Source organism: Gymnoscopelus microlampas (assembly GCF_963454915.1).
Source record: "Gymnoscopelus microlampas genome assembly, chromosome: 14".
In the NCBI taxonomy this organism is placed as follows: Eukaryota; Metazoa; Chordata; class Actinopteri; order Myctophiformes; family Myctophidae; genus Gymnoscopelus; species Gymnoscopelus microlampas.
The window spans coordinates 41,242,503-41,255,266 of record NC_139951.1 but is presented as its reverse complement, the minus strand read 5'-3'; the positions used below and the strand labels follow the sequence as shown (position 1 = coordinate 41,255,266).

Sequence of the window (12,764 nt, the reverse complement as noted above, 5' to 3'; positions counted from 1 at the left end):
GCTGTTTTGTATGTGGTATCAGGTGTATTGTGCCTAATACTCCATGCCTAGTTGAGAGCACAGCACGCTTCTGATTGGCTTATCGCTGTGTCTCAAAGCATCAAAGTTGAGCTTATCTCAAATTACATGCTTCGCTTTTTTCCCCCTCGAACCTGTAGAAACAGCTTACTGTAAACCGCTCTGGATTAAGAGAGTCTGCTAAATGCCTAAACTGTAAACCGTAAACTGTACCTTCGCTCCTCTTCAAAGACGATGCATTGAACATGTTTCAAAGTCCACTGCTGGTGTTAATTCGGCGAAAGACACATCCCCTGATGAAAGACGACATTGTTCGGTCACCTTGTCAAAAGCCTCGTCTCCAGATGCCCTTCCATCAGTTGGATTCGGGTGGTTTAGAGAGAGAAGGACGTCTGGGCTCAGCAGGGCCCACTTCTCTGTTATAAATCTGACATGAACACCTTGATGTGTGTGCGCGTGTGTGTGTGTGTGTGTGTGTGTGTGTGTGTGTGTGTGTGTGTGTGTGTGTGTGTGTGTGTGTGTGTGTGTGTGTGTGTGTGTGTGTGTGTGTGTGTGTGTGTGTTTTATTTAATTACTAATTATTCAGATCCACCTTCCCCACGGTGACGCTAGCTCCATGACAATCAATCACACTTCATTAAGCATCACAAGAAGTCAACTATACTTCTCTCCTACTCACTCACACCGCCATCCTCCTTCTCTCCTCTCCTCCCCTGCCCCCTCCCTCCCGTCAGGTTCCCATGGTACCCAGGCACCCCTTCCCCACGGTGGACGTCCCGGCCCACGCCCACTACACCATCGGCTTCGTCATCCTGATCGTGGGCATCACCGGCATGGTGGGGAACTTCCTGGTCCTGTACGCCTTCTGCAGGTAGGCTACCGCATGAAGCGCCCGCCTCAGGGGGCCGTGTGTGTCCAGGGAACTGGACACACACGGTGCCTTGCTGCCTTTCTTGCCATGCATTTCTATGGTAGAGAAGACGCGCTGGAGCGCACCTCTTCCCAGCTGCCAAGCATTGAGTCACAACCACAGAGTTATTATATATCTAAAGAACAGGCGGTACCGGCCCCCAAGTGCTGCGAGCTTGTACATCTGCACTATTTTTGAAAATATTTGAAAAAACTTGAAAGTGTGAGAACTACTGATTTAGAAGGCATTTGTAGAATCGGCCTCAGGTCTTAATCTATCAAATCTGAGTACTGTGTGTGTGTGTGTGTGTGTGTGTGTGTGTGTGTGTGTGTGTGTGTGTGTGTGTGTGTGTGTGTGTGTGTGTGTGTGTGTGTGTGTGTGTGTGTGTGTGTGTGTGTGTGTGTGTGTGTGTGTGTGTGTGTGTGGACAGGAGCCGGACCCTGCGTACCCCAGCCAACATGTTCATCATCAACCTGGCCATCACAGACTTCCTCATGTGTGTGACCCAGGCTCCGGTCTTCTTCACCTCCAGCATGCACAAGAGGTGGATCTTCGGAGAGAAAGGTCAGCACACACACACACACACACACACACACACACACACACACACACACACACACACACACAGGAGCCATTACCACATTACCATTACCACATCTCCAGATGAGCAAACACAGATAAAAGCAGGACCTCTGAGGATTGCATACCAACAAACAGTACATTACCTGATTCGTATCGTGTCTCGCAGCGAACATAGCCGATCGGTAAGCTCACAACGCGTCGCGCTGCGCTGCAGGCTTTGTGGGCTTGCAGATCGGCTATACACACACCGGCACACAAATAAGTGTAAATCAGGCCTGGGAAAACAGTAGCCCTAAGATGAATGGCTTCAACGTTTATCAACACATGTCCTCTACACATATATCCTCTACACATGTCCTCTACACATGTCCTCTACACGTATATTGACCGACACACACATACGCATGCGCACGCACGCACGCACGCACGCACGCGTGTATCTACATACTGTACCCTCCACACGTAGGAAATCAAATATGTATGTAAAGCACAATGTGCGTCACGTATTAACATATAAATAAAAGCACGATTTGCAGAGAATTACATAACAAGGTACACACCGTTTCCCAAACAAACAAACAGTCAGACGCAATGTTCAATGACAGAAACACAATTAAATCGTTAATCGCAATTATTTGAGCGACAATTAATCGTCAAGTAAAATGTCATAATTAGACATATTAGACATTTACATTTGTCACATGCGTAAAATATGTCCTCTGCATTCACCCATCCTCGGGGCAGTGGGCACTGTTGATAGATACAACATCCGGGGAGCAGTGAGGGGTTAAGTGTCTAGGTCAGGAACACGGTCACTTCGACACAGACTGGATGCAGCAGTGGGCTAACCAGACACCTAATGATTCCCAGATGGCCTCTCTACCCACTCAGCTACAGCTACTGCTGATGTTTACTGTATGTGCAGAACTTGTATCCAATACTGTGTCTTAAAATCCCATTTGGCCTGGGTAATAGACTGAAATCAAATAAATGTATCAGTCAATTAATCATGATGCCTCAGGCAAATTATTCATCTATATCAGGCCCCTGGTCTATCAGCACTGGAGTCCCACAAAACGATCAAGCGTAGGGCTTATCACTCTAGTCTACACCTACAGCAACAGCTAGACCAATCGGACAAGCATCTGAAGTTTGTGGATGAGACAACAGTCATTCATTGGCATTGGCGTTTCATAATTGGCTTTATCACCGGCGACTGGAAATCATACAGTATGAATGGGGTTGCGATCATTCCCCCGAGGAGATCCGTGCTACAGCCAGAGAGAGAGAGATAGAGAGAGAGAGATAGAGAGAGAGAGAGAGAGAGAGAGAGAGAGAGAGAGAGAGAGATGTTTTAACAGACGGACAGGCAGACAGATGTAGACCTTTTTTGTTCCCTATGGGAAGATTCTGGTGTTACAAATATTGGTAAAGCAATGTTGATATTGCAGTAGGCCTATTAAATATAGATCTACGCTATAAAAGCAGCATGGATCAGGAAAGTCCCGACGCTGCGCAACAGCCGCAACTGGTGTTATTATAAAACATTTGGAACACACACACGCTCCTTCTCGGTTGCAGCCAGGGTTTTATTTTTTCATAGGTTGCAGGCATGAGGGGATATAATTCATTTGTCACCTACTGTAGTCCTATAGAGTCGGCTCGCAGCAAAACAATTATGCAAACCATTCCAATGCACGACATGCAACACACAAAGTGCTTGCACGCACTCGTATACACAAATGCACACACACACACACACACACACACACACACACACACACACACACACACACACACACACACACACACACACAGAGGTCATTATAGATACAAGGTCGTTCATGCAAGCTTGTTATCTTGACTCAGTTCCATCACACTCCAGTGACTGTTGCCACTGTGAATGCACACAACCTGATCGTTGAGGCTACATTATTCTCAAAGCAAACCTTCTCAAACCTTTTCATGTGAAGGACCCCCAAATGAACATGTATTTGGCCGCGGCAACTGAAAATATAAAATATTCCAAAATGTTGAAATGTTTTCAAGATGTTTCGACGTTCCGAGCTTGTAGATCAGCTATTTTCAAATAGACGCTATATCGTGTGAAAGTGGGTAAAACTGCTATTCCAGCTAAGTTTGAAATATATTTTTTTGATATATTTTTTTAAATGTTCGCCTATAACGACATGCTCCCTAAACCAGTGGTTCTCAAACTTTTTCATGTCAAGGACCCCCAAATTGACACTTATTAGCCCACGGACCCCCATTTGAAAAGATAAGCCAGGGACCCCAATAAGAGAAGGTTTTTACGGCTCTCTAGCAGTGATTCTCAACCATTTTAATTTCAAGGACCCCCCCGTTTGACATGCATTAGGCTACGGACCCCCATTTAATGGCATTTATACTTCTGGGACCCCAATTCACATTGTAAAACCAATCTTAATGTACACTCTCAGAGTTACAGACCCACAACTGTCCATTTTCGTTCCTGTCCATCATTTAGCTGGGGACCCCCTGGAACCCCCTCAAGTACCCCTGGGGGTCCCCGGACCCCACTTTGAGAACCAATGCCCTAAACAAGGGAAACCGGGTAGAAATGGGTTAACACGGCACCTGTTGAGCAGTCAGGGGTTAAGGGTCTTGCTCAGGGACCCTTCGACGTGTAGTGGGCAAACCGGTGACCTTCCGATTCCCGAGTGGCACTCATCCATTAAGGCCTATCACCTGCATCTCATTAAGTTAATTAAGTGGCTTGACAAGGCCGGGCCAAACACAACCATGTTGTATACACGGTCCGGGGAATCCGGAGACAGGCGTGGTGATGAATATTTCATCGTTTGATTAATACTCGTTAGGATATTTGCATGCAAAAGCAAAGCATCCGGGGTTTTGCGTTGGGCGGTACTCTGATTGTGCGACGTGTGACAGATTATTGGTAATTACAGCATACCATCACAGCCTGGGGGCAAGAACAGCTGCCGCGAGTGATTGAGTGTGTGTGTGTGTGTGTGTGTGTGTGCGTGTGTGTGTGCGTGTGTGTGTGTGCGTGTGTGTGCGCGTGTGTGTGCGTGCGTGTGTGTGTGCGTGTGTGTGTGTGTGTGTGTGTGTGTGTGTGTGTGTGTGTGTGTGTGTGTGTGTGTGTGTGTGTGTGTGTGTGTGTGTGTGTGTGAGTGTGTGCGTGCATGTGAACGTGTGCGTGCGTGTGAACGTGTGTGTACTTGTATGATACAGTATGGATCGGTTATTTTCTTAGTTTCAAAACAATTACAAACAGATACACAACGGAGCATGACCTTGGATGTAAACTGTGCAAACGATGGCATAGAAACAAACTTTAGAAGGGGATCTCTGATAATGACATCAAAGAAAATAAGAAAATGACCCGCACACTGTCTGGAACTTCCAAAAAAATATTGCTCTTTATTCCACGTTTCGGTCGTTAGACCTTCATCAGGACGGTCAATGTCAATTGTCCTTAAATGGTTACTTCAGACAATTGACATTGTCTGTCCTGATGAGGGTCTAACGACCGAAACGTCGAATAAAGAGCTTTTTTTTGTGCAAGTTCCAGACAGTGTGCAGTGTCCTTTTCAGAGATCCCCCTCAGAACATAATTATGCACTTTTTGTCCTACGCACCTGTCACCAACCTTTGAGGTGTGCATCGGCCTTCTTCTAAAATAGAAATGAACTTTAAAATGTGTTGAAGGGCATTCCAGGAGTTGGGGCCCATTAAAAGAAAAAGAGGATTTGCCAAAAATGTCTGTTTGTGTTGGTGAACTGTATACGTGCGGCGTTTGCGCTGCAGCCGTCAACCTGTACATGCATTTGACAGGGGGGTGACCAGGGTCTCTGTGGGGAAAAGGACAGGTCAGCGCCGTGGATCACAACGAGCCGCGTAGCAGCGTTCACATAATGCTAATGAGAGGCTAACATACGCCGACCTCGCTTCAGACTCCATTACTCCCATGATGTCTCCTTCTGCCCCGGTGTCTCATTTTATGAGTCAGCCGTTGGTCCGATAACAACACTGTCACGTGTGTCGCACACCTCGGTGTCATTTGAGTCAGTCATTACGATAACGACACTGTCACGCATCACACGTGTCAAATGAGTCAGACGTTAAAAATATCTGTTTCTATTTGTCATCATTTTACAATTATGATCCAGATGGCTTAGATGTCAGCGCTATACAGAAACGTATGACTTATTTTTAGTAATGGAAGTATATTGTATACACACGTAAAAAATGAGGACATTTAAGTGTCTCACTTTGCAGTCACCCTACTGTTTACATTGTGAATGTACAAATGTAGGCTATTTTATTAATAACTATGTTGGGATTTACATTCAACGTTCTTTCAGTGGGGTCAAATCAGCAAAAGATAAGGGGATTACGTTAGTTTATTTTGCGATGAAACAATGCGATGAAATGCAAGAGTGCGGTCTAGCCCGGTGGTTCTCAACCTTGGAATGTAGGAGTTGGGGCATTCAATTTAGTTTGACTCGGTTCCACAGATAAATCTTGTGAAAATGTTTCACAGATGTTGCCTCTTTCTTATATTATTTGGCAATTCGGCCAATGTTTGACCAGTTTTTATAGTATAGTTTGTTTATTGCTTTTGATGGAGTAATGGTCTTTTTTTCCCTTTCCTTTTTGAGGTATTAAAAGGTCTTAAAAGTCCTTAAATTGTCACTGCACTGGCATGACTGACCCCCCCCCAAAAAAAATCATGTGGGGACCCCCCTGGAGGCGACTTCTGAATCGCTCGCACATAACGCCTCGCGCTGCGAGGCATTGTGAGCTTGTAGATTGGCTATTTTCTGCAAAGTTTGAAAAAGTTTGAGAACCGCTGGCATAGAGCATCTTTAGCTCTATGGTCTATGTGGCAAGGTCACCAGACAGCTTCTTCATCAATGGCCAGGAAACACTAATTTCTGACATATATGCTGTACGCATAATGTCTCATCCTTATCCAATGTTAAGTTATGTAGGCCATATGTTGTGTAAATCACTACTTGACCATCACTCAGACATGCCCTCTTCAGCACCACGGACAGCGCCAGGGTCAGAGAATAGGAGAGAGAAGCCATAAACTATACCTTAAGATGAACTCGGTTCACTTCCTCTCTTGGCACCCTATCATATGCTTTTTCTAGGTCCTCAAAGACACAGTGGGCCTCATTTATCAAAGTTGAGCAGACCAAATAATGGGCGTATATGGCGAGATCACCGCAATTGTCCGCATTTATCATTCTATCGTGACTTTGACTTGAGTTCACGGCCCGCTCAGATCTCACGTCTGGTCTGAGGACGTGTAGGATTTGTCTACAGCACTTTGTCCCACCGTAGACCTGCGGAGCAGCATTGTCTGACCATCTGACAGGCAACTAAACATACTTCACTCCAAGAATGTAAAGATCTAAAACTGATAAATAATACATGTGAAAAAAACACATATTTTGTAAAGGCATACATCGACGATGTGTCATATGAAATTGGTAGGATATTTCCAAGTGTACAAGCAATTAAAATCAAGCAATTAAAAACAATATAACGTATTTACAATGTTACAAGTTAGATGCTTAATCATTCAGCCATTTAAACAGTGCTTTACTGGCTCTGTGTTAAGATGAGCGCATACTTGCGATAGGATTTTGGGAACTGCTGGAATATTTTTATGACATTGAGAGTGAAGTCTCCCAACTTGGGTAGCCTACAGTAATGCTCCGTCTTTCTGGAGTTATGTGGAACCTTGTTTAAGGATATAAACCCGACACTCAAATGCTTTCTGGCCCAGTCAGCGCAAGTGGTCTTCATTGGCAGCGGGAGATCGGAGATATAGGTAACCAAACCAGCCCACCACACACCAGCCTCCATTAATGTTTACGCATTAATCAGTCACTCCATAAACGTTCATAATGTATGATGACAGCCCCGGGCTATCTATCTCTCATAAACGTGGTGTCTCGGCCACGGACCATGGCAGGACTCGTTTATTTTGCAAAACAGCAGCGTGCGTGTCTCCACTATCATTGAGCTCTGCTCTGGGATTAACTTAAAACCCAAATCATGATGATGTGATTAGTGTCATTCAACAACGTACGGGAAACAGACAACGCTTAGGCTATTTCTTATTTAATTCATGATTCAGGTTTTCGTTTGGGATATACAGTATCTTTACATATGGCTAGAATTAAAAAAGGAGATGCATATCTTTTTCTTTCTTTTTTTTCTTCCCCAGACCGCATTCTGACAGTCTGACATAGTGTGACACCTTATAGTTTACTGGACTTGCGCTGTTATGAATGCGGTCGTATTTTTGTTTTATTTGTGTTATATTTCCTTATTGGACGTTTCTGCGCCGGGTATCGGGTCTGTACACTGTGTATGCAAATAGCATGTGCCATTCCCACGCGTATGATAGGCGTGTGTGATGTGTACTAGCTATGCGTGAATCCATGGAGATGATTGGTGGGGTAACTTCACATGTTGGAGAAGTTCCTCTTCATGTTCTTCAAAACATGTGGGGCGAGGCTACGCCACATTTATCACCAGCGGACAAATCCTGCTTTGATAAATCCCCATGACGTGGGGATTTATTACGTCAAATTTAAGCTGGTTTGTACGCTCCATTGATAGACGAGGGCCAGTGTTGCTGCTTCTGGCCTTCTCTCCATCAACTTTTCCTTGGCATAAACCCATACTGATGCTCACTTCCACTATACTCTTTTCCATCATGCTGTAGTTAATACAACTCTGTACATCCCTCTTATTCTTAAAAATACCAGTATACTATTTATCCACTGTTCAGGTATATCCTCTCGCCTTCCAAGATTGTGTTGAACAGTCTAGTGAGGAACTTCAGTACAGGTTACTCCAAGTCTTCTAAATGAAATGAACGGCATTATGGTCTGCGTAAAAGTAGTGTTGTCAGGGCAATACTTGTTTGAACTTGAGAAATAATGTAGTGTTGCTGCCCTGGCAGTCCTGATAATACTGAAGGGCAGTGGCCATGATTTAATACTGCTGCTAGACTATTACTATAATGATTACTGTCCGTGCTGAACGCAGGCCATGTGTCATCATGTCACACAGATATATTACACTGTGCTCATGGGAGTTTTAATAATTCAAGCACCAATACTGTATTTCTAATTCTGGATTCCACGCCTGTCTTGTTCCCTCCATATATCTCTCTCTCTCTCTCTCTCTCTCTCTCCATCCCCCCTCGCTGCCCTGCCGCCCTGATGAACTCTTCCCCTCCTCCTCATTCTTCCATCCCTCCTTCCTTCCCTCTGTCTCTCTCCCCATTCCATCCCCTTTCCTGTAACCTTGTGGGTTTTTTTTTGTTTCTGCATAGTGCGAAAGCAGAGTGATTTCATTACTATTTTAGGTATAAAATGTATAACCAAGTCTGCCTTATATGTATTGTTTCATTTAATAATAATATAATAATATAGGGTGTTCTTATAGATTTAGTGGCTGCGTGCTGCCTTTTTGTTTTGGCTATCATTTTAATGCCATTACTATTATTATTATCTTCCTACCATTAGTTTTATGCCATTGTTTTAAATTGTTTCAATGTAGTTTTTTTCTGCTTTGTTGTTGAATTGTGTGTTTTATCTGTAAAGCACTTTTGCTTCATTTAATTTTTAGTTTTTCACCCTGTAAAACACCTTGAGCTGCATGTATGTCATGAAAGGTGCTGTATAAATAAAGTTTATTATTATTATTACCTCCAGACAGAGTTCAGGGCCATGATCAAGTGTCTGGGTTTTTGCAGAGCACACTAGACTGTTCTAAATTAGGTAATTATTAGAATCAGCACCACCTGCATATGAGGGAGGGTAAGGGAACACAGTCTTTGATATGCCCCGGTCTCAGACCTCTGGGAGCAGACTGGTTGTATAAGTGTACTGTATATACCCTTGTAACCCTTGTATACCGTTGTTCATTTGATGGTGCTTCTTCTCCCCTTTTATATTGTTGTATCCAACATTACTTGTATTACGCTGTATCTGTAACTCTGTAACTCGAACCGCTGTGCTGTGCCACACTATGAGCTTGTAGATCTGCTCTTTTTTGCTTCTGGGTCCCTGGAACAAAATATTTTGAGATGAGGGTCCGTGGCCAAATACATATCATTTTGAGGGTCCTTGACATGAAACGGTTTTGAGCACCACTAATATAGCAACAAACGTTTCTCAGAAAACTGTTTAGATTTAGATTTAGAAGGCATTTGTAGAATCAGCCTCAGGTCTTAATATAATGGGTTAAAGGTCTTATCTATCTATCTATTTATCCCCCACCAGGTTGTGAGCTGTATGCGTTCTGCGGGGCTCTGACCGGCATCTGCAGCATGATCACCCTGATGGTGATCGCCCTGGACCGCTACGTGGTCATCACCCGGCCCCTGGCCTCGCTGGGGGTCCTGTCCCGGCGGAAGGCCCTGGGCATCCTGGCGGCGGCCTGGGCCTACTCCATGGGCTGGAGCCTGCCGCCCTTCTTTGGCTGGAGTGAGTATACCGTGTGGATGGATACATTGTTGATTGAGTCGATTAAAACTATGACGAAAAATGTTCGCCGACTACCTTTTTTCACTGATGAAAACAAACTAAAAACTAAGCTATGATGACTAAAACTAAGTCTACATATATTGACAATTTCGTCAACAAATAAAAACTAGACTAAAATGTTAGTGAGGAACTAGTGCAGAAGAGATCCAGTAGAACTAAAAGACAAGTCATTTTATGTTTGGATGCGCTCGGGTGTTGCGCTCTGAAAATAGCAGATCTACAAGCTCACATCGCGTCGCTCTGCGACGCGATGTGAGCTTGTAGATCGGCTACTTTCAGAGCGCAACCAAGTGTAAAATCAGCCATTATGACGCCATCAAGGCTGGCCAAAATACATTCAGTCGACAAAAATCTTAGGATATTTAGTCGACTAAAATTAGACTAAAAGTAAAACATTTCAGGTGACTAAAATATGAGTAAAACTAAACAAAATTTTATTCAAAAAAAAAACACAACTACCAATATTTACAAGCGACTTTACAGAGAAACATATGCAAAGTCGCTTATAATAAGAAGACTTGGCAACGCTGCCGGGTGACCCGTTAACTTATTAATAATGTCTTGAATAAATTGGCGTGTAAAACCAAACAAGCCACTAATGCGATCATCGCATGTTCATGTTCTGTGAAAAATGTACTCTTGACAATCCCCCCGATACTGCACAGGATCCGGCACTGACTTTCATCTGTCTTAAGCAGATCTGAAGGGTGTTATTTTTATACGTCGTAGCAAATTATTTCCGTTACTACGGGTGAGATCATACGTGAATTTAAAAACATCCCCCCTTGCGAGGATAGCCCCAGAGATCATTTAAAATCTAGTCATGTAGTTGTTTTGAAAACGGAACAGGGAAGGAGTTATGTTCTTATTGTAAACCTCCCCTGCTCAAATGTCTCCCGCTCGCTCTGTGTTTTCCTTTGTGTATGCGTGTCAACTGGATGGCGATGTATATGTATTGTGTAGGTTGCAACACCACGCCAGCTACATGCTACACCAGGGGTGACCACACGTTTTTCACTTGAGAACTACTTTTAAAATAAACCAGCTGAACAAGAAAAAATATGTTATCCCATTGCTGAAAAAAAATACCTGAGAGGGCTTTGGAATAGCCCTTTGAAATGGAAATAGTGTGGTGGGGGAGGGGAGCCTTCCTCCCATTCTGTATGGAAGTGGTAGGTTTTTGGGGTTCTTTGCCTCGCGCATTTTTATATAACTTTATAATACAACTTAACTTCCGTTTGCGAGCAACACTCTTGAAAACAAAGCATTGCATTGCCTACCATAGAAGTGTGAAGCTGAAGGTAGCTGACAGGCCTTGGTTTCAATTGGCAGATACCAAAAAGAGTTTTGTGATTTTTGTTTATAAATATTTTAATAATTTTTTAGGGGCATGTCATGTGGTCTACTTGCACAGCCTTTGTCATCTACTGGTAGATCGCAATGCACCTTTTGGGAACCCCTTTGCTACACTGTTTAGGTCTGTTATATACAGTCCATTAGCCGCATTGTCTAACACAGTGTGTACAATGTTTAACACAGAGGAAAGTAATACAGACATAAAGTGTGGTGGAAAGTAACTAAGTACATTTACGCAAGTACTGTACTTAAGTAAAATTTTTAGGTACTTTTACTTTACTGGAGTATTTCCAATTTTCTATACTTTTACTTGTACTCCACTACATCTCAGAGACAAATATTGTATTCTTTACTCCACTACAATTATTTGATAAATTTACTTACTAGTTACTTTGTAGATTTTGATTATTATTACAAAACATACATTAACCACTTCAGTCCTATTTAAACGTTGGCTATTTGAAAATAGCAGATCTACAAGCTCACAATGTGTTGTGATGCGACGCATTGTGAGCTTGTAGATCTGCTATTTTCAACAGATTGTTGTACATTTGAAACATGTGAAGTATATGTTGATGCCAATACTTTTACTCAAGTTAATGTAGAATTCCGGACTTTTCCTTGTAACAGAGTATTTCTGCATTGCAGTATTGATACTTTTACATTACATACAAAAACCTCGGTGAGGTGTGGAGAGGTTTTTAACGCCACAATGTCCATAATAACATCAGCTTAAGAGGGCCTGTTTACACCTAGATAAGAGAGAAGAAAAAGAACATTTTGTGTTGAAACATGAACCAACCAAATAGACATTCCACTTCTCGCATGTTTATCTTCACATCTTAAATACATTGCTTCCCCGGTTGAGTGCAAATTGAATATGAACGATAATACTGGCGTTTCCTGTTGGTTCGATATCGTGGTCGTTTGGGTTGTAGCGACCCCGCCCTGTACAGTACATATATCCTGTATTAACCACTTAAACCCTGTATAAATTACTTAGTTGACCAGGGAGTCCTCCTGGGTTTAGTCTCTCGGAAATGTTTGCTCACACATTATTTTGCAATTGCGCCTAACAGTCAGTGCAACGGATACACTGAAAATCCAAGGGAAAATCAAGTGGATGCATTTGATTCCATATATGTGCATTTGACTCCATATAATGTGAATTTGACTCCATATTATGTGCATTTGACTCCATATGTGTGCATTTGACTCCTTATAATGTGCATTTGACTCCATATTATGTGCATTTGACTCCATATATGTGCATTTGACGGCCCTCCAAGGGTCCAATGACCGACGACTGAACCACG

The 12,764-nt window shown here is 43.1% G+C and overlaps 1 protein-coding gene across 1 annotated transcript in view; it reads left to right on the top strand.

Moving 5' to 3' along the window:
- Window positions 1–758: 758 nt before the first annotated feature.
- LOC311060219 (melanopsin-A-like) overlaps window positions 759–12,764 on the top strand; it is a gene marked incomplete at both ends in the record, with an annotated part of 34,638 nt that continues 22,632 nt past the window's right edge. The window contains 3 exons of the mRNA XM_084078352.1: window positions 759–889; window positions 1,359–1,492; window positions 9,829–10,032. Of these exons, the coding sequence (XP_083934478.1) occupies window positions 759–889; window positions 1,359–1,492; window positions 9,829–10,032 (469 nt within the window). The remainder of the gene's footprint in view (window positions 890–1,358; window positions 1,493–9,828; window positions 10,033–12,764) is intronic.